At 40.9% G+C, this 22,512-nt stretch overlaps 1 protein-coding gene across 1 annotated transcript in view; it reads left to right on the top strand.

Moving 5' to 3' along the window:
* Positions 1-22,423, top strand: part of NPTN (neuroplastin) — a 33,906-nt gene extending 11,483 nt beyond the window's left edge. Inside the window, exons 4-7 of the mRNA XM_010571592.1 lie at positions 8,299-8,432; positions 9,977-10,250; positions 20,309-20,330; positions 20,831-22,423. Coding sequence (XP_010569894.1) covers positions 8,299-8,432; positions 9,977-10,250; positions 20,309-20,330; positions 20,831-20,891 — 491 coding nt within the window. The 3' untranslated portion in view covers positions 20,892-22,423. The remainder of the gene's footprint in view (positions 1-8,298; positions 8,433-9,976; positions 10,251-20,308; positions 20,331-20,830) is intronic.
* Positions 22,424-22,512: the final 89 nt, after the last annotated feature.

Here is a 22,512-nt window from a genome sequence, read left to right as displayed (position 1 = left end):
GGTTTGTTCATTCAATAACTGTGGAAATTACTGGCCCACTGCTCTGCAGTAGCTGTGGTTTGCCCCTTAGGTGCTGCAGTAAGATGGAATTGATGCACTATGGCAGCTTTGTTAGTCAAAGGCAGATGAGTTCGTGCAAAAAAAGTCTTGCAACCAGCCTGTGCTTGCCTGGGACTATACTGATGCTTGTTTTATGAAGGCGTGCTGTAAACTTGCTTGAAATCTAAGGTAACATTACCTACCATCTTCCTTACATCTGCAGCTTAAATGTAGAGCTTCGTCTGCTGCTGTTTGAAAATAGTGAGTGGGAAGGAGGGTGCTTTACACTATTTCTTAGCATCCCTGTAGCAGTGATGCAGCCTATCCTGATCTATATTATCATCATTACTGTTTAAATTAGGTACCACAGATCTGCAGCAAAAGCTGAAAGCTGACCTCTTTCCTGGGAATTTCTGGTGCCTCACTGAAGACTGCATGGTCAGGTTCCTGAAGCCGAAGTGAGGAAGTGGGAGTAATACAGCAGTCTGTGTGAAATGACAAATGCACAGTATTATGCTGAATACATCTTTCCTCTCTGGAGAACAGCATCTTTTGAACCATACAAACAGTTTCCTGGGGAATAGAAATATTGTCATATGAATAAGCATTCTGAGTGATACTGTACCAAGAAAAGCTTTCTGCTTTTCTGTGTTGATTTTAAAAGGTTTTTTTTTTTTCAATGATCGTGCATAAAACAACCTATCAAAATATATCTAGTGTTTAACCAAATCTGGTGCAGAAGCTATCTCTGCAAGGCAAAAGGAAATCTAAAATATGTGCTCATGCAAATGCACCAGAAGTTCCTGTTGGCCTAGGATTAAAAAAGACTCCAACTGCACCTCTAAAAATAATTATTGTCTTCCTTACAGCAAATTGAATTCAAACTTAGGTTGTATTTCTGGTGAACTTATCTTCTGGGTGTTCAAGGTACACAGGCATGCATTTTTTCTTGTATTGGGGGGATTTTTTTGCATTCTGCTTTTACGCTCTAATTGCTGTATCTTCCAATATTATCTTAATTAAGATCTTAAGTACTTTCTGCCTTGTCTAGTCTGCTTTGGGTGTCAAACCACTTCCAGAGACAGGAAATTTAACTTTGGTAATAGATTAAGACCTTTTTTAGCTTTGTATAATCTCTTAAAAGACCTTTTGGAAACGTTTGGCTTAGGGCTTCTCTGCTGTCTGGTGCCAGGCGGGGACACCAAGAGAACTTGGCAGAGAGGTTTACAGGGACATAGGATTTAACATTGTAGAAAGAAAAGCAAATATATCTGATTGAAGGACTGGCACAAAGGGCAGAGGGAGAAAAATAACTAATCCTACTAACAACTTTTCACAGGTAATTTATATATAAGTACAAATGAGTAGTCATCAGTTAAAAGTTAATGACTCCAGCACTGCTCTCAGGAGGTATTACACCTGCAGCTTGCTCAGCAGTCGCAATTTCAGGACTCAGTAACCCTATGCTCCAGCTCCTCCTTACAGCATCACAAGAGTGGCTAATGGGCCTCGAATTCCTTCTTGGCAGAGAGAAGTACCAGGAGTTGTCTAGAGTAGGAAGTACCTTGTCAAGTCTTCCGCAAAGAAAATTGGAAATTGGAATGTATGTATACTTTTAAACTGAAAAGACTGAAAAGATCTCTCCCATCTAATTCCTGTTACTTGGGAACTTATGTAGTGGTAAATTGGGACTGCATTTAAAGCACAAGTTAGAGAGCTTTGCAGTCCTAGCACTGTACATAAATTCATTCCGATCAGAGAGTACTCATTTGAGTTACTGCTCCTGGAAGAGCCATACAGCTAAACTTGTATGGTATTGCACATATTTTCTTGGATGTAAACGTCTCTGAATAATATCCATGCTAGTTGCAAGGGATACGCAGGCTTTTTTTTTACTTTGCAAAGGAAGGCATTCTCTGCGATTCCTGCAGTTTGGTGTAAATATTCTACACATTCTGCCAAAACAGTTCTAGTTCTCAAAGCAAACAGATTTTTGATACTACTTCATGTGTAGAGATGTTACCTAGTTGTTAATCAAGGCATATGTGATGTATCAGTGATGCACGAATCTTGTTTGACCATGCAGATGCCATAATTTAATGCTTACCTGCATGTGTGACCTGTCACAGTATTTATGGTTAAGCAATTGTACACAAATTTAATTGCTAATTGTAATTATATTGCAATTTTTAACTGCTGATGCACATAGAAAAGATGGTTCTGAATATGAAAGTGCTTGTGGACCAAAATAGTGACTTTCTGACAACTTGTGAACAACTTTAACAAATGCCTCACAGCAGATGTAATCCAGGATATACCAGTGCCATTTGCCTTTTATGTAATGTTGCCTATTTTCTTCCTGAATCTCTGCATGTGCTATGTAAGAAGATAAAAATGCAGAAACACGAGCGTCACTGTTAGAATTGCTAGGTGTGCTTGCATACTTAAAGCAGATTTTCCTGGTAAAAAAATTACTAGGGCAGCACTAGTATAACAGCAGTTGAAAATACTGGGGTTTAATGTCAGTCTGTCGGAATTCCCAGGAATGGCATAAGTCTGGTTTCCCTCATACAGTTGGCTTTTGGATGAAGTGTCTGGTGGAGACTTTGAGTATTCTTGCTCACATTCTCAGAGCTGTTAGGGACATTGTGTGAGTGCAGCTCTAAGCCTGAAACAACAGGCTGAGCAAATGCTGATATTGGGAAGATTCTGCCTTGAAATAGGGATCTTATCCTACCCTTTGCTTTTGCAGTGAAGTCATCTGGCTGAGAGCATTGCAGGTAAGCAGGCTGTGATGTATGATGTGGTTATTTTCAGCAGACACAGTGATGATGATCATGCTAGGCAGTAGCCAAAAATGCAGTGTGCTGTCTACTCCCCATCTGGAAGTAGGCTTTTTTAATTGCTCTGTTGCCACGCGGAGGAAATACCTGCAGTGCTTTTGCTGTGTTGTTGTGATGCTAGAGCTCTGAAAACTTGAGGATTAAAATTAAAAAAACAAAAAAACCAACCCAAAAAACAAACAAACCCCAAAGTGCAACCCTGAAGAATTCTGCCTCTGCAATCTTTCTGCTCTTACGAAGATCTTGGGAGAAGGAGGAGGAAACAAATTTGTCTTTCTGTCTTCTGGTCCAGTGCAGAGAAGCAGCAGTGAGAACCAGATGGGGAGGAACATGCTTCCAGTTCCCCCTGGCTGCCCAGAAGTGGTGCAAGCATCAAGAAAGATATTGATGGAGGGTATCTGTTCTCTCTGCCCTGCCTTCCCATGAAAGGCTTCCTTCTTTCTGTGCACCTGGACAGGTAGAGCTTTTTAATGCCTCTTCCTATAAGGCCTTTCTGCCATTAGCTCATCAAGGGGATTCCTCCGACTTCCCTCCTCAGCCCTTTCTTGTTTTGCACCTTTCTCTTCTATCCTCCCCAGTTCCTACTGATTTCCCAATGGCAAGTGCTTAGACCAGTCCTGTTCGCTCCTTCTGAGAGACACAAAACTTACCACTTCTGAAAAATGCTTATTATACCCCCTAACTTCAGCTGAGCCGGGGGCTCTTGTTTCACAAACAATGCCTGTACTCAGAATGTTACTCTTCCACTTTTGCTCTGGCTCCAGCCCAAGCAGCATGCTGGAAAATGAGTGGTTATTTCAGCAGCCTTGGAAGATCTTGGTTTCTTGAATCCTGGCTGTCTTAAGAAAGCTCTGCTGCAGTTTCACCATGCTGTACCAGAAGTTAATTAAGAAATCAGGCATTCTCTTAGCACAAAGGCATCTTAGAGTGATCTTAAGCATTACACAGAAAATGCATGTCACGTTCTCCCTTCTTGCAGTACCTTTGGTGTCTTAGGTCTCCACCCAGGCTATAAAGGTAGACATGGATTAGAATTCCAATGCAGAAAAATAAATCTTCCAGAGCCCTTTTACTAGGTCACCCATAAGACATAATAGTTTTTACATGCAAGAATATTTTTAGGTGCTTTTGCCCTTGCTTTAATTTTGTCTCTTAATGGGAAAACTTGAAGGGGTTTTATGAACTGGGACATGGTTTGGAGGTGTTATGCAAGTTAGTGCTCCTCTCCTTTTTAGCAACGCTAGTAAAATATCTTGAAAATACCTGAAAATTAAGGGCTGAATACCTCCTATATATCAAGAAAAGACATTGCATGTCCTCTAACAAGAAAAAAAAAAACAACTCTTTTCAGGGCTGTATTAAAAGCTTACCATTCAGAAAGTTGTTGTACAGTGTATTTTATGCCTGTTGGGTACTTGAAACATGGAGGTCCAATGTTTGCTCTGGCACAAACCCCCTTTCTGTTGTGATTCAGTTTAAGCCTATCAAAAGAATGATGCTTAACAGAAGTTTACTCTTGTGTCAAGAATGGCTAAATCTGTATTTTGATTTTTTTTTTTGGTAGCAATTAATTTAAACTAGCCCTGCCTCTCTTTGTTCTTCCTTATGCTGTTTCAAACAAACCTTCAGTATTTAGTTTTCCTGTTTCACAATATAAGAACAAAAAACTTGCTTTTTTATCAGGGGCATTATCTTGGTTTCGTTGATGTCGGAGCTGACATACCATTTTGTGCCCACGTCTCCACAGCCAACTGTATCTGAACAGAGATGTGGATTCTGCTGCTTAAAAGCTGAAGTGAAATCTAAATCCTTTCTGAACAAAACCTGCTTCATTCTGTGCTTTATCTGTTACTGGCACTGGAGCAGAATGGTGTTAAGAAAAATGTTGTCTTGAAAAGCTTCACAAGCAAACATTGCTCTGTTGCTAAATCTGTGACTGAGGTCAGTTGCAGCAATATTTTAATTGTAGTTTGTACAGCAAAACACAATTAGCCAAATAGGTTGGTAGAATAAGTACTGAATCAGCCATAGCTTGAAGCTGGCTAGCATCGTGCCCTGAAATATTAATATTTCATGTAGTGCTCCCCTCAGACTGCATACAAAAATAGTCCCTGTCCTAGTAGAGCTGGAAATGGCGGCTGCGTAACTGTGCCTGGCAAGGAAAGAGCAGAATGTATTCTTGTCACTTATGCTTTTATTGGGATAAAGCAGCGAAGATGTCCTCTTAAAGAAATATAATTATCTCTTGGCTGTAGGAGAACACTAGGTCACCCTGCAGTAGAAGTTAAGGTGTCCTAGAAAGCTTTCCCTTTTTCTTTCTTTCTTTTCTTTCTTTCTTTCTCAGCAGCTGTATAGAAAAAGTGGGCCAGCTGCAGAGTGCTGACTTACTGTACCCTTTTCCTCTGCAAGGTTCTGCTTTGACTCGCTGTCTGCTGGTAGATGGCAGTGAAAACCAAAGTGTTGACAGATGGAGACTCCATGGGGCTTCAACTTTAAGCTGATGAATCCTATTTCTTCTTTTCCTAATGGGGGTAATTTGCAATCGCTTTTGACAACCCATCAGTGCCAGTTTGGGGACCATCACCTTGCCACCTTAAGTCTGTCTCTTGTGCTATGCTTCTGCTGGCCTTTCATTTTCACTATGTTGGATGAGATCTCTGCATATCATCCTCAAGTAAGCAAAAACCGCAGGAAAGTCACTGGCCTTACCTAGCTTCTGCTTAAAAGAGAATGTTGCGAGCCTAGCAAGGAAGAGATGATGCCTTTCAGTAGATAACAAGATGAAACTTGCTTCTTGTTGAACCACCATCTTTTGGAATAAATGTTATATTCCTCTTTGAGACTGTAGATGGTGGTTTGAAAGGACATTGCAGTTGCATATTGGTGCTTAGTATCCTGAAGATGTAATGCAGCACCTTTGATGCTAAAGCTGATTTATTTTCTGCTTGGAGACCTTCAGCTTGAAAACTTAATTTCCTCCAAGTATTATTGCCCCTTGTAGGGACAGGTAGTATGTGATCACTCAGCAAGTATGGAATGTTCTTTCCTGTCCAGCTTGCTTCAGTTTCTATACCTGACAGCTTCTTTTTGCACAAGACCAGAGAATTATTATGATCTGGTGTCTTCATTCAGTTTGTGTCTAATGTATCGCAAAGTATTTTCATGTTTGGTGTGTAAAGATAGATTTTAGGTGTCGGTTTTCTTAAAGATAAATAAAACCTGTAGTACCTTGTTCTTGTATATCATGGTTATGGTTAGCATCATCTTGCAATTGGTTAGCATTTGTCTAGCTTCATCCGTTGGTTTTGCTATATGATCATGTATATTGACTATTGTTAGCAAAGCCGTTTTTTGCCTGTGTGGATGCTTACAGACTTTGATCAAGTACTTCCTTTACCTTCTTAGGTATTCTGTCATCCTTATGGGATGATAAAATCATGGTATTTTTCTTAGGTAATGAGCTCTTTTTCAGCTCCCTGCTGAAGAGATGTTTACTTAAAAATCAGGAAAAAAAGAGAAGATGCTTAACATATTAAAATACTTTAAAGTGGCATAACTTCCTTAAGGGTTCTACCAGAGGGCCTGGAGTTAGTTTTAATTTCCAGTGGGCAGTATTTCTGCTAAGGAAATTGGCCTCTGCATCCTCTGCAGCAGCATCCAGCGGGGAGGATCTGTTCAGCTTGTCAGTGCATACTGACAGCTCTGGCTGTTCCTGAGTTGGAGTGAAATCATGCCTTAGAAAATGCAGCTAAGAGTGAATAATTCTGTAAGCAGCAAAAGCATGTTTCTTTATATGGCAAATGGGCAGAACTTCTGTAAAGCTCACGCGTACGTTGGAAATCCTGTTTGAATTTACACAGGCATTTTGAGAAAAGCCTGGGTTGATCAGCCTCTCCTGATCGTGTCTTTTCAGATGAATACACACATACTAAGGAAGGCTGTAGCTTAAGTATTCTTACAACCATGATTTTTCTGTTGTTCAGAAGCTTATTTTAATTCTGCCTCTAACAACATTATCAATCAGCTGCATTACTGTCCAAAAAGAATCTTGCAGGAATAAGGCGTGGGATGCTTTCTGCATTTGAAAAGCCCTTGCCTTTGAAATAGGATAATTCCTTTAGCACTTAAACTTGCCGAACACTTTCCCAAAGAGTTGTCATGTAATTTGGGGAAAGAGCAGGTTCAGCTGATGCTGTCTGGTTGCACAAGATGTTTTACTTGTTTTTGTTTGCTGCGACTGATCAGAACTGTGAAATTTGCTTAATTCTTTTAGCTTGCAGCTCCAGATAAGCTGTCACAAACCTGTGCTCCCTCTCTATATCTGTCTGTAGGGGTTGCTAGTGGTAAAGGGAACTCTCCTTCATTAGACCCTTGTAATAAATTCCAGTGTCTGGGGGTCTTTTCTGGGAGCACTCAGATAGGACTTTGACTGGATTAACAGATCAGTGTCCTGCAATCACACAGCAGGCCACGTGTGACATAATTAGCAAGCTAGAAAGCGAATGGGCTTTAAAGGTGATCACTACCGCACCAGAGCCATCTGCTTAAGCCAAGGTTCAGCTCAGGCAGTCCATTGATCCATCGTAATCTCTCGTGAGGTATTAGGCTGCAACAGGCTGCTGTGGCAAATGTGGCAAAGAGCAGTGACATTATTTATAGAGAAATTAATTCAGAAGACCCTCTGTTGGTATTCAGGCCTGTGGTTTGCTTGCGGTTGCCCAGCTTCACCTGCAACCCTCCTTAGAATATATGTATTTGTGTATAGGCTAAATTAAATTATTCTGTGTTGGAGGGATTTTGACTTCTGCTGCATTACAGATACCCAGCAGTACCCAGGAGCAGTGTCACTGTAAGGTGTAACAAGCATAAAGTGTAACAAGTCACAGCACGTGTGCGGACCAAATCTAAAATTTTGCTGCAAGGAAGAATACCTTGATTCAGCTTTCAGAAATTCCTGTTAAGACAGTGTCAGCTCAGAGTCCTGATGCCATGGGCAAGTTGTAATCAGAATCTCTGACAGCTCTCTTTTAAAGCTGAAGGTACTGCAGAGCTGCAGGGACCTCCTGAGCAGTGGGGAGCAAGACATGGATGTTTCTCAGCTTCCCATACTGGGGAACAGCTGGGCTGTCTTAGTTTTGTAGGTTTTTGGTAGATAAGTCTGATGTTGAGATTTCTCCCTTGTCCATCAATTTGTCTGGCAAACCAAGCCTGGAGGACATTCTTGCAGATCTTCAATTGGGATGCTGCTTGGAGAGACACGGGAATCACAATTTTTCTTCTCTAAGATAGGCTCAATGTGGGAAAGGAACAGCTTCCAGGGAACTTGGCACTTATTTTCTGTTCAAATTCTCAGAGCTTGTAATAACTCTCTCTTTAACAAGCAGCTTGTAAACACGGTTTTTCTTTTGTTTCGTAGCTACTCCTGACATCACTGGCCACAAGCGAAGTGAAAATAAAAATGAGGGGCAGGAGGCCCTCATGTACTGCAAGTCTGTGGGCTTCCCACATCCCGAGTGGGTGTGGCGCAAGAAGGTCAATGGAGTATTTGAGGTAAGAAAACTGGGGTGTCAGGCATGTATTAACCTGCCAAAACCCCCAGTAAGGAAGGAAATGAGCACCTTGGGTTTAGGGGTATATTATTTAGGGTGCCTTATAACTTCTCAAAATGCAGTTCCTCAAAAGTCTGGTATGTTAGTGAGTAAAGCTGAAATTTTTCAGCAGCAGTGAGTATAAAATGGGTATTTATATTGTTGTGTGAACGGAGTTGCTCATTGCGTTGCTGTTGGGCAAAGTTATGAACTGTGCAGAAAGATGTGATGTTCAGGGTATCTGCTACAAATTGCAAGACGTGAGTTATGAAATGTGATTTAAAAATGCATTTGGTTATAAATTTCTCAAACTGTTTTTCAGTTTCACTGGTTGAGCTCACAACACTTACTATGAGGATGCGGTAGTGATACCTACTAGTGTTTTAAGCGATCGTATTTTTTCCATGTAGCAACTGACCTAGCGAGCAAGAAAATTTGACCAGCAATTGGAATAGCAGAAGAGAAGCTGGAAGTTGCTAAGTGCTTCAGCCCATCTATTTTTACGTTGCTGTATGATCTGCCAGAGAGGTAGCAATTTGATTGATAGATGAACTAAAAATGTTAAGCAAACAACAGTATGAGTTGATCGTTCACTGTTAAGTGCAAGCTTAAATTTTTGTGGGACAGTGCTATATGAGTGACTTACAAGTGCTGTGAGTCATCAGAGTCCTCTGCGGTGGTGTGCAGATTTCCCTTCACACTTTTTCTGGTGAAGTTATTTGATAAATTCATCCAAGATTAACTTTCAGGAAGGTCAAACATCCATATTTTGTCAAAGTTTTGCCCCTTTTTGATTCTTTAAATGTAAGCAACTCTGGAATTCTCCTTTTCAAATGTAGAAAGAATGTGGTGCCTTGAATTCCAGCTTTTATAAATATTCCTAAAGTCAGTGGCTTAGGCTGTCCTGCCCACAAATCTGTGAGTAGTGCGTGTTTCTTTTTAAAAACATAGCAAAGGCAAAATTTTATTAGGGCCATCATACCTCAGATAGTTAGAAAATGCTATCTAATGCGGTGTAGAATAATCTTAACTGGTACTGCTTTTTCTCTTTTTCCCCCCCTCTACACTGAAATTGTTTCGTCCCCTGCTAGGGAATGTATCCTCTCTCCTGTTACTTGTCTCATCTGTTTAGGTCAACCTGTGTCATCTTACTGCTGTTCGCTGGTGAATGGAGTGTAACGGTTTCTCTTGAAGCAAAAGGGTGGGAACATAACATGGTAGCTTACAAGATCACAAGCACTGGCATTTCATGGCTGATACTGTTAAAGTAGGATGAAAATACAGGTTGTCAGTTGGCATTTTTTGTTGTTGTTTTGAAGCACAGCTCACTTTAGTGAGAGATACAGAATAAACACTAGTGGTGGGCTTTTCTGTTGCGTTAAGGAAGCAGCCTATTTGCAAGAATCCCTCAAAACTCTTCTAGTTGCCATGACACAGAAATGAAAAGGCACCAGAACTTATAAAAATTCCTGCTCTTGTCCTTTTTCACCTTTCTCCTTTTATCAGGACATCAACAACTCCTCCGGCAGATTCTTTATTTCAAATAAAGACAACTACACTGAGCTCAGCATCACAAACCTACAGATAAACGAGGATCCTGGCGAGTACCAATGCAACGCAACCAACCAGGTCGGCTCTGTCTCGGTCACAACCATCCTCCGTGTCCGCAGCCACTTGGCTCCCCTCTGGCCCTTTTTGGGGATCTTGGCAGAAATCGTTATCCTCGTTGTCATCATAGTTGTTTATGAGAAAAGGAAGCGGCCGGATGAAGTCCCAGACGGTAAGTGTGCTCAAAGCCACTTATAAGGAGGAAGAAAAAAAAAAAAAGGCAAAGCGAACTTATGGAAGCAGAACGGAGTGGGGCTTTGTGGCAGGAAGGATCAGCAGCCCAGTTAATTCAGCTCTGAGCCCTTTGCTTTCTCATCTGTTCCCTCTCCAGACATTAAGCCCAGCAAGCACAGAGGGTCCAAGTGTTGTCTGAAGTCCTAACACTGGATTTCCCACAGATCTCAGACTATGGGCTGGGAGGGCGGTTATTTCAATATCTTTAAAGCTTTTGTTGCACAAGGGGTGTAGCACTCCCGTCTCTTTCCTGCTGTAGTAACCCTGAGAAATCCTGTGTGTCAGCCCTAAGGAGCATGGGGCAGCACAGGGGGAGAGCTGGAAACACTCTTCCATTTGGCATCTGGATTGGACACTGGGCAGGTTTTGTAAGGAAGCATTACACTTAAAGGGATTGGGACCGCAAAGGTGCTTCAAAAATAAAACATGTTTTCAATGAGTGGGGGTAGGGCTCTTATTTTGGTGTGTAACTGAATTTTACTTAAGAAATCCTCTGGAAACTGTATCTAATTGTAGGAGCCACTGACATATGTTTTCTAAAGATTAGGTTTTCATTATCAGGTTTGATGGTAGCACTAATTAGTTAAACTGTCATACACAAAAAAAAGTAGTAAGTGTTTCATCTTTGAGCTTCTTCTGCATATCTTCCTCTTTAAAAGATGGGGGAAGGGGCCGTTTGAGGCTACGACGAGTATTTGAAAGAACCACATCAAGAAACAGTCTTTAATGTGGCACCTAGCTGCTTACTACAGTGTTCCTCAAGAAAACCAAGGAATCTTTGTGAGAAGCAGCTGGTATGCCATCATGCTGTAGCAATATGACGTGTCCAAGTAACATAGGTGCTTTAGAGTACGTGGAGGGCAACACGCTGGATCAGTACGGGAAGCATTGAATCATTAGCATCTTCCTGGGTTGGACAAGCCCTGTAGCATGGTAGATAACTTCCAAAGGCAGCTGTGTTGTAGCTTGTGCAGCAACGATGTGGTTGTCGAGCTGCATAAGGGATTGATAACAATGCAGCATGACATTTGTCTTTTGGGATGAAAACATAGGTGCTGAAACAGTGATCTGCTTGTGAAGTTTGGGCAAAACCAACTTCATGGTTCCTGAGCTATGTTTCAGAGAATGAAAAAAAAATAATCTTACAAAACAAGTAATAAATGTTAATACTTTGAGAATGGCGGAGGCTTGGGTCACTTCTGTAGCAGATCAAAACTGTCTTAAATAGTGCATACCTAGAGGAAACTGGCTTTTGATCTTAACCACTTGAGTAGCATTTACTAACTGCTTATAGAGCATGCATTGAGACTGGTCTAGGTTTGTAGACAACAAAATATAAACTGTGCATGTTCCTCTGCATAACTAACGGCTTCACAGTTGCTAAGGGGTTTATACTGCCAGCAGTTTGTCCTCAAAGTGGCTCTCAACCAGCCCAGAAAACTTCGAAAAAGACCATTTAAATGTTCTCTTACACATCTCCCATATTGCTATGCCACGTTGGCCTAACTTTGATGTCAGGATGGCCGGGGAGACACTCGCCTCTTTGGTGGCTGTTCATAGTTCCCTGCCTTTCAGAATTTCATTTGATGAAGTTTCACAAGGACCAAAACAAGATATGAGATTGTAATTTGATGTGTAAATATTTGTTGAAAGCAGCCTCTAATGGACTTAATCCAATAGAAATTGGCTTTGACTTGACCAGATTGCAGTGCAACCACCATGTTAGTGCGATTAAGCACACATTGGAGGTGAAGAGTTCACTACCTGTTTGTTTCAAGGGCTGAAGTTTTCCTGGCTAGTCTGGCTGCTCTTCAGATGCCTGAGGGATCCAGGCTCATCATCTCTGATGGAGGTGTCCAAGATGATGACCCAAGTAACTGAGGTTACTAAATTTGCTTGCTTGGTCTGCTGTTACTTTAAAGGCAGCTAAGCTTGAGTCCTGGAGAGTGATGCACCTCTGTGGTGGACAAATGTTTTCCCTGTCCACTTTCTTGGAGGACAAAATCCAGTACTGAATATCACAGTCAATATCTGCATATTGGGTTTGCCTGGACGAAGAGACACAGTCGGCATAACATCTTCTCAACTAAAGGCCGACTTGAGTCCTACATTCCCTTGGATACTCTTGCATTTTCTGTAATGGCATTTGAAGCTTTCTGTGATGTCATGGTGGGAAACACCCTAGAAGCAGGGGCATTTGACAAATGCATATGTGAGAAATCAATAGTCTGCTGATTTCCACACTTGGATGTTTTACTCTAGGTTATTCTTAATTTTATTATTTTAAATACATTGTTATGAAATGCCAAAGTTAATGTTTTAATGCAACAGCGTGCTTATTTGGAATTTAAACTCTCTGCTTCCAAAATCATACGTCCGCCTCCGCATGCTGCAGTGAGCTGTAGCGGGTAACATCAATGAGCCTAGAGCTGAGCCAGCAACTCATGCAGATATTAGTCTAAACACCATATTACTTAATATAAATATTATTTGGCAACAACTGTGATCTCTCTCAACTATCAGCTGGTTTTCTGAATATTTTTTTTTAGTATAGGTTTCAATGTGTTAAGCTTTAAGGACAAGGGTTGTGGTTATGCCAGATCTTCATGTGAAGCTGCTGCAGCAAAAATGATTGAGCTGTTAGTGCCTCCTTGCTAATGGGAAAAAACTGGTAGTCTCATCAGCAGAGTAAACTCACTGATGGCCCTTCTTGCTGGGGTGTGAATCTTGCCCTTGGACCACTCCAAATTTTTATTTAGACACTGAGATTCTTTCATATTCCCCACCATCACCCTAGTCCCTGTCTTCCCATGGTGGAATAACTCTGGACATTCCTTAGTCACCAGATTTCTCCGATGTTCTTCCTTTGCTCTGGAGTAGCAGGTAAAAGCAGCCAAAAAAAACCCCAGCCACATTTGAGGATGGATAGCCATTTTGCATCTTTCTTTGGACCGCTGCCTAGTGGATTGTTATCATTTGGCTTGGCACGTCCTCCTGCTGCAGGCTGTCTATTCCTGCAGATAAGGTGTCTCCTACCAGTAAACAGCCTAAATGTTGGGGTGCAAAGCTTTGTACCTGTAGTCTCGCCCCTCTGCAATGCTTCAGGGTGCCGTAGATCCCACCTTAGGAAGAGGTGTCTCCCATGTTCAGTCAGGCTTTCTTTCCCCTTGAGAATCCTCTGATGTACTGGCTAATGTCTGTCCTGTTGAAGGGTTCTCAGGAGTGAGGATTTCTGCATAGACCTAGTGTAAAGGTGACTTATCCAGGACACTTCAAAGATTTCTTAAAGGTTTGGAGAAAAACAGTGATGCTAAACATGGTAGCTTCCCCTGTATACAGAAAAATCAAAGCCTTTCTGGAGCTGAAGGAACTGTTAAATCGACAGTCTGGAAGTACACCTGCAGCCCGTGCAGAGCCTGACTGGTAACAGTGTAGGATGAAATGCAGTTGAGCCGCATTTATCTTGCGTCTTGCTGGGAGATACTGGTGCCCACGCTGAGCTCTCACCTCGTGCAGTACCCAGGTGACATAGTTTCTAGGGCTGGCTTAGTTAAGCCTACACAAGTTACAGGCAGCCCTTTGGGGTGTGCTGACTTCATCCCCTCAGACAGAACCAGCCCAAGCTGAAAGCTGGAGTGGGGTTGCTCCAGACTCCACTACTAACAGGCACGCTTAATTTGAGTCCTTTTGCCTTTCACAGCTGTACTAGCTTGCCTTCACTGAGGTGCCACCTTCCAGAAACTGCTCATCTTGCTGTTCTTTTTGAGAACTGTATTGAAGTATTTATTTAGCATTTCCACATCTCTAGAGAATCCTCCAATTCAATGTAGCATAAGGTACTGAGGCAGAAAATCCTGAGGGTCCCCCCACTCCACCCTGACTGATGAAGAACTGTTTTTACAGGAATATGATGTTTCTCAGGCAAATCTCAGAAGTATATATAACCCTTTGACAAACCAGATCAGTAATTTCGGTGTTTGTGTTTGCAGTGCACTTGTATACGCACAAGAGGATATTTGTAAGAACTTAATGGAAAACTCAGTGGTCTTACAGCTGCATCAGCCTTAAAAAACCAAGGCTTGAGGGCCGTACCATTTTGGTGAGGCCAAACAAAGAAGTGCCAAAAAGGACTTTTGATAACTGATGCTAAACAAAAGCACCCAGTTGCTAGTGGGGTATGTGACTGTTTGGAGAGAAACATTATCTCTGTCCTGGAAGGTGTCTGGGATGCTTTCCAGAGCACTTGGGAACTCTACCTGGCCAGGCAAAACAAAGCCAATTGAATTAATTCCCTTTCTCTCATCTCCGTGTTCCACAGGCTAAAAATTACCTGTCTCAACGTGCCAACTACCTCATCTCTTGGCAGATGGGTAGAGTGACAGATACCTGGTTAAATTTGGAGCAGTTCTTCTCAGTTTACTGTTTAGCTGTGGAGTGAGGGCACTTAGGTTTCAGAGTTCAGGGGGGAAAAAGGGCTGTGTGTTACAAGACATTTATCCAATGTGTTCGCTGGCCTTATGAAAGGTGTTACCTCTGTCTGGAAGCACTGCCATGCTGGAAGAGCGAGGACACTCCTTTAACTTTGGCATTTCCTGACTGCAATTTTTTTTGCATGGACCTTGCTTTTTGTGTTTAGTTGAATTGCTTTTTATGCCACGGAACAGGGCTGCTCAGTAGCAACTTTGCTAGTATTTCCTCCTTCATGTAATTCAGATTTGTGAGTGACTTTGTTTTTTGGTGGTTGTTTTTTTTTCCTGCTGCTGTATAGCAGAAAAAGGAACTTGGCACCCGTGAAATTTGTATTTCCACCAGAAATGGTGCAAGGATGGCATTAGCGGATCCCCACTGTGGGTTCTTGCTGTCGTGCCTGTGGATTAGGGGCATTCTCGCCCTCCTGGGAAGGCGAGGTGACTGCAGTGAGTACCTCCAGTAACCTCCCTGCAGGTGCGATCCCTATTGCATCCAAATTACGTGCTGGAAGGCGGAAGGGAGGGCAGATTGCACTTGAATTTCTGCATCCTTTCAAAATGAGGGTTTTGACTTGCTTTACACGTGGTAAAGCAATATACAGATCGCATACCCTTTCCAGAGAGTGGCTAGGTTTTGTAAAATCAAGAGTGGGTGAATAACGTGCAGCTTCCAGTGGCTTTTGGTGATGAAAGCTGCATGTACGTGGCATGTTGAGGCCAGAGACGCTGGCACATCGCTGCATGTACAATGGGAAACGGTTTCAGCAGGGGACTGCTGATGCATTTTGCTCAGAATGCAAGTTGCTCGGACTTCCCTTGACAATAAAAGGAAGCAAATAGCTTTATATTCCTCTGTGGTATAGCTTAAGCTGCTTATTTTTGACAGATGTAGCAATCAGCCATTGTGACCTGAATGTAGTATATCAAAGATTCCTAAAGAAAGTGTCTATTCTGTTGTTGTTGGATCATATAGCCTAAAATTAGTAAAGATACTGTTTTAAAGGGTGTGCGCTGGGGTAAGTAGAAAGTAAAAACTTCTTGGCTACATTCCCCCATAGGAATGTAAACAGTTTTTACTTTAAAATCTGTATTCTACATGATCTTTAGTTCAAAACCATGAGGTGACTGGGTTATATATAACATGTCCTTTTTCATTCTTCCCTTCTCATTTCTCAGCTTAATACAAAGACTTTCCATAAATGTTTTTCTGCTCTGGCTCTGCAGAAGCTCCATCCATAGCCCCACATTCTTTCTAATACTCTTTTTTTTTTTTCTTGACTTTCCCTGTTCCTGCTGTTACTGTAAGTAATTTAAAGAACAAAATGTTTTCACTGAAACGGTTTACCTTGTACCAACTTAATTTTTGGAATTTTTTTTTCTATTACCCGCACCTTTCTCTCCCACACTTAAAATTCATCAAGGGGAGAATTCATCAGACAGGCGCATTGCGAAACCATGTAATTATCAACTATACCCAACAGCAAGCATCGCTGTATCACAGTGGTAATCAAATAGCCTGGCTCCTCCAGGCCTTTATATACTAATTTGTTAGATGCTATTAGAGGATCAAAATTCCTCCAGTCTGATGTAAGTAACCTTTGCCAGAGAGTCTCTGTTGCCGATACACTTGTGCCTTCCTTCCATTTCAGAGCAACTGCTTTATTTTTATTGGTTTGCTTCATGGAGCAAGATTAGCGTCTCCATTCACCTCTTCTTCCCACTCCTCCCACAATATATTCCTGCTAATGAAGCCAAAGAGAAGAGCATTGCTCCAAACCCGACGTGCATGGTGGTGGTAAATGCCACCTTTGAGTCTTTGCATGCAAAGCCCTAAGTGGTTAACACAGGTTGTAACGCTTGTGTCCCTGCAAACAGCTACCTTGTGAGAAAGCGTCACGGTCCTGCATGGCTGTGGACTGCTTTGAGTGCTCGGTATGGAGCCTTCCAAATGTTTTATGAGTTAAGAACTGAAAAATTTTGAAAAAAAAAAAATTATTTTTTCCAACTTGGGCAAACATCTAAATTCTTATAAATGTTCTTCTCAGAACTTTTCAAGCTACTGTCAAATTTTCTCTTCCCAGAAAGCAAAATCTTAACCTAGCTTTTAATATAAAAATTACCCAGCTGTCTCTGTAATAGTTCCAACAAATTGCTTTGCAGACCCTAGAAGATTTAAGACGGGACCCCAAAGCTGCCACAGACGCTGGCTTTTCCTTTTGAGCATTTGAACAGAAACTGAACATGAGTTTTGATTTAATAATGCTCCCATTCACTATTGATCTGTAAAGGCAGGTCTGAGGGTTGCCACGTGCCAGTGTAAGAACCATTGTTGAAGCTGCTGGTGTCGACTCCTCTCTGTGTAGATTTCTTGGCAAGTTTTAAAGCACAAGCAGAAATGTAGAGTCCCTTCACATGCAAAAATTTGAAACTTAGTGCTGGAAGTACCCATTAGTGTTTCATTTTTAACTTCCAGCAGTCATAAGAGGCTACACAAGATTAATTTGATGTTAAAAATAAATACTGTAGCTTTGCAAAGGAGGTAAAAGAAACCAAGTAACATCTAAAATGCCTAAATTTATAAGGCTGAAAGGGGGAGAGGGGGCACAAAACACCACCACCACCCCCCTTCTCAGACTGCCAAAGCATGGGTTGCATTCCCAGACAGTTAATACAAGTGGAGGAGCTAAAGCAAATCAATTTGTCATAATCTTGCAATTTTAATGTCCATATATTTTTGCCTGGAAGAATTGATTACATGTGTTACACGATGCATTAAGGACAGCAGCAATTCTAACTTTTCAGTTCAGAAATGTGTTGTTTCAGGGCAACACTAAGCAGATGATTACTATACCCACAGGAAAGGCTTGGCTGGTTGGGGTTTTTGGTTTGTTTTTTTTAAATCTTGTATTATATAAACAATGGGGGTTTTGGAGTCTGCAGATCCCCTCCAAATTCAAAAGGAAGTACCTGCAAAAGGAGGGGTTTAGTGTGGTCAATTATAAAATTACAGCTCACCTGGCAGCATTTTGGGAGCCCCATGGGTGCAGAATGGAATGAAGCAGTATACTGGGAGGATGTTCTCTATGGCCATAGGTTGTACATACTACTAGAGACAATCAGTTACTAGAGCAGGTCTTCTGGCATAAAGGTTTTGAGTTATATTGATATTTGTCAGTTACTATGACTTTTTTTTTTTTCCCCTTCAATTGCATCATACCCTTAAAAAATGGTGGTAAGTGAGAGATCTGCATGCTTTGGAGTTTGTTTAATCTCCGCTTCAGTCTATACAATGCACAAGTCATAATGTTAACACTTTTTCTTAAAACTTCTTCATTCACGTTCACAACTAATTTGGATTTCAGTTTGCTGTTTTTAATCTTTATTTAGTCTAATTTTGTACTTATTTTTCTGTTGTTCTGTTGCGCCCTGATTTCACTGAGGTTTCGGTCTTTGTCTGTACTGTACTGGGGATGCTTTTCCAGCAGTTAAATGGCTGACCAGGATAGTAACGCACAGAGAAATTTTCCTCAGTCTTATTTTATCTCCATTTAGGTTATAGATGGGAAAGGGGTGAGTGGTGGCGATCCACCATATAAGCTTAAGTATTCTAATAGGCATTTTTGTTGGATCTTTGTTAGGAAAACACCCGATGGCAGCCTTTATAAATGTGAAGCTTTGTTGGGTTTTTTGTTTTGTTTTGTTTTAAACACACAAAACTACTTATCTGAAATAGGCATCTAAATATTTTAACAGAGAAAGAAAAATGGTTCTTTTATAGCGAGAGCTTGTATCTTAACGGTGCAGTCTGATATTTCTGAAGTCCAGCCAAACAAACTCTCAAAAATGTCAATTATGCTTGTTAGAAAGCTGAGATAACAAGAGTCTTAAAGCAGAATGGCATTGGTAGCAGTACTGATCTGGGGGTGGGGGAGCGAAGGGCTTGCTGTCTGTCCGAGGCTCTTCCCAGCCAGCGTGTGGAGTGCAAAGCGCAGCCTGCTTTAAGATCTTTTGTGAATCAAAAGATGTTTGTGGAAGGAAGTTCTAGATTTACTGTGCTTTGTGTTTCAGTACCTGATGTGTCTCTGTATATCTCCACTGTATATACAACAGCACATTGATGTCTGGTTGTCCTTACTAGTCCTAGTTCTCTCTGTATCTTGTCTGATAGTGTACTGTTGCTGGTAATGGACTTCTGTGGACACTGGTGTGTCGCTAGTGTGTTATTTTGGCTGTAAAGCTCTTGGTTTGTGGTTAGTTCTTTATTTTTTTGAAGTATTTTTTTGTTCCGGTCACTGTCTGTGCTAGCGGTGGCTTTGCCTATCCGTTGCCTTCAAGGTACAGGTGGAGTAATGTCCCCTTTGACTGACATTACTCCTAGCGTGTGCTCATGCGGATGCCTACACTGTTAAGACTGTAATTTCCATAACTGCTTCATGTGCACTAAGCACCCTTGTGGAATCCTGCTGAGAGTTTCTTAAAGACTTCAGTGAAAAATCCCTCCAGCGTGAGGTGGAAACGGCAACTGTCAAGTGCCAAAAACATCAGGTACTGAATTGGTTCCCCCAAAATACTTCTACAGGAGCATTAACTTTCTGGATTGATTTTTGTAGTGCTGTTTAAATGCAATTCTGTCTTCTCTACTGCAGCTTGGGAGCAAAATAAGGTGTTTCATAATTAAAAAAAAAAAAAAGCACATTCAATTGGTCACGAAAGAGCGAATGCGAAACATTACTCATTGGCAGATTTTTTTCCAGCTCTTAAAAGAGAATAGTTTTGCCAAGAGACACAGGCAGAACAATGCTGTCAGTCTTCTGTAGCTGAAGTCTGTTGTGTCTGGAGGTATTACAACACCCCTAACTTTCCCTGTCGTTTTGAGCCCTGGGCTCTGTCAGGCGCACACACAATGCTTGCTGCTGCCCAAGGACTACGTTTGGGTACTTCACTCAAGTATTGCACCTTCAACCTCCTCCTAACCTGGTCCATTCTAATTAGACATTGAGAAAAATGGAATATGTAGAGGTCGTATCATCCATGGGGGAAGATGAGTATACGGTGTATATACTCTGTTGTGTATATACCAGTAATTACCCATCAGCAGCTGAAGAACAGCTTAAAAAAAAAAATGTATATTAAAAAAAAAAAAATCAATGCAAGAAAACAACCAGCAGGATTTTACAACTGAAACGTTGGTTTGTCTTCTCATCTATTTTTTATGAGATTGAACCACTGGAACTTGGGGACAAGATGAGTCTGACCATATTGCAACAATCTGTCCGCTACAGTTGCAGTTCTTCATGACAAGCATTCAAAGTGTTAACTAAAACCATTGAAGCAACATACCTGCCATTAAAACTTGAATCCAGAAAAATAACTCCATGAATCTTTGCACTACCAAGTGGAATGGCCTTTAACGCTGTAGATAGATTGGTTTGCTGTTTGCAGTTCAGCCGGTGTGGTGCAAAGACTGACTCACTTTTTCTTTTCTTTCCTTGTCTTTCCCTGGATTGCATCGGAATTCTTGCTGCAGATGATGAACCAGCTGGGCCAATGTAAGTGCATTTTAAGAAAAAAAAAAATTACTGCGCTTAATCTGAGGGTTTATGAGAGGTTGCAGTACATCAGGTTGATATTACGTGCGACATTACTAATGGTATTGGAGCCTTTGGTTTGCTGTTAGCATTGGTATCTGTGAGGTCCTTGCTAGAAAAACAAATACTGCTGGAGGAGTTCGAAACAAATACTTGTGCTGAAGCCACACGTGGTCTCCCCGACTGCCTCATGTAGCCAATTTGATACACTTTTTACAAATATCATAAGCAAAAACAAACAAAAAAACCCCTGCTTCAGTTGTAAAAAGGAAGCAGTAAAACTAGGAAACAAACTGACAGATGTAGGAGGTGAATTGCACTGGGCAAGAAGGTGGCAAGATACAAAGTCTAGAAGTTGTGTTGCCCTTAGCCATTTAGGAGGAGGAAGAATGAAATGCTGTTTGTTTTTCCTATGCTTGTGACTGATTTTGGTGCATTTTTTTTATTCTTTCTTTCTCCAGGAAAACCAATTCTACAAACAATCATAAAGATAAAAACTTACGCCAGAGAAACACAAATTAAAAATGCTTATCATGTAAGTATGACTCGCACACATCTCAAATGGTCAGGCTAAAGTCCTCCTTTTTCTGTAGTGGTTGGGGTGTGTAAGCGTAACTCATTCCATGTATTAAAAAGTGACCAGCTGCTCAGAGGATGGCGCTAGCCTTCCTGCTGCCACGTTTCAGAGAGCACTGGGGGTTAGCACAAGATTTTTTTCATAAAATATGCAGGTAGTTAATGATCCAGTAGCTGTCGAACTCCACATAATCACTACTCTTGCTAATAAAAAAAACCCCAAACCTTTCCTCATTCAGTCTTAAAATCTGGAAGCTAACCTTGGTTGGGAAGCTTTTATCTTCATTTAAGACAAAAAACAGATGTTAAGCGCTTTGATTGCACATTGTTATGGCACGTGATGTTGAAAATGCTGCCAGGCATTGACTAGCACCTTTTCTCATTTCTTTTTTAGAGCTTTAAGTTTCTGAGAGACTGATGGCAATATGACCTGCTAAATTTAAGGGTTGGAACTCTTGGTTCTAGAACTCCAGTTCTATCTTTTTTTTTTTTTTCTCCTCCTTTTCAAGTGAGCAACAATATGACTGTCTAAAGCATGCCTTATTTAGCCTCTCCTGCAAGGATGACCTAGCCAGATAAATTTTAATAATGCTTCAGTGTAGAAGGTGTAAACTATTTTGGGCTTGATGTGCTGTGAATGTTGCTTTTTTTTTTTTTTTTCTCCTTAATCTATTTAAACATTAGAAGTAGTAAGTCGATTCACGCATGCGCCATTTTTTACTTCCTGTAGCTGTTAAATTGGCAAAGCTCTAAAACGCACTGCTGCCATCTAGTGATACTTTTTGTAAAGTACAGCAAAACTTAAAAATATATACAGTATATATTTATATTTGGGGGGAGGGGGAAAACCAAAATACAGTAATTGTGTTTCATTTTTAAGCTGCTGATATTCATTCCTTACTGTATGTGTGAAAGATGAGAGAATTATACTGTTCTGGTACTTAGAGAAGTAATATAAATTGAAATTATCTTAAGGGCTTAACCTATATAGAGAGACTCGGGTGTCCTATAATCAGACTTCAAAAGCTGGAATGGCCTGACATGGTGGTGGTGGAATGCAGTTTGAAAACAAAAACAAAACTTCAGTTTATAAATATATATATATGATTGCTTTTTAAGTGATTTTTTTTTTTTCTTTTGTTAACTCATGTAAATTCTCAAATCCTTTTGCACTGATGTGTTCAACATATTCTTGTACATTCAATTCAGGCAAACTTTTATAATTTTCTTTTTTTTTTTTTTTTTTTGTTTAAATGATGAAATGTTACAGCATGGTGATATTCTATGCAACTAGTTATACTCTTTAGTTTGACACTGTAATTTCTCATGATTTAAAGATTGTAGAAATAGACCTAACAGGGTTCTCATGATGTGCGTAACTGTAGATGCATGAACTTGTGTTCTGTGTATTTGTTGAAGTGCAATGATGTATAAAAAGTGGATTCACCTGTTTTTAAAAATAAAACACTGACAAAAAACAGCGTGAGACTCTTCAAATATTTAATCACACTTAAGCTTGTGTATCCTGAGTGCTGGGTATCCCCTGGAGTGTGTATTCCATTGGTAA

The sequence above is a fragment of the Haliaeetus leucocephalus genome, unplaced genomic scaffold (assembly GCF_000737465.1).
Source record: "Haliaeetus leucocephalus isolate CR32 unplaced genomic scaffold, Haliaeetus_leucocephalus-4.0 Scaffold339, whole genome shotgun sequence".
NCBI classification, from domain to species: domain Eukaryota; kingdom Metazoa; phylum Chordata; class Aves; order Accipitriformes; family Accipitridae; genus Haliaeetus; species Haliaeetus leucocephalus.
The sequence above is the reverse complement of the archived record's forward strand: the minus strand, read 5'-3'. Positions and strand labels throughout refer to the sequence as shown.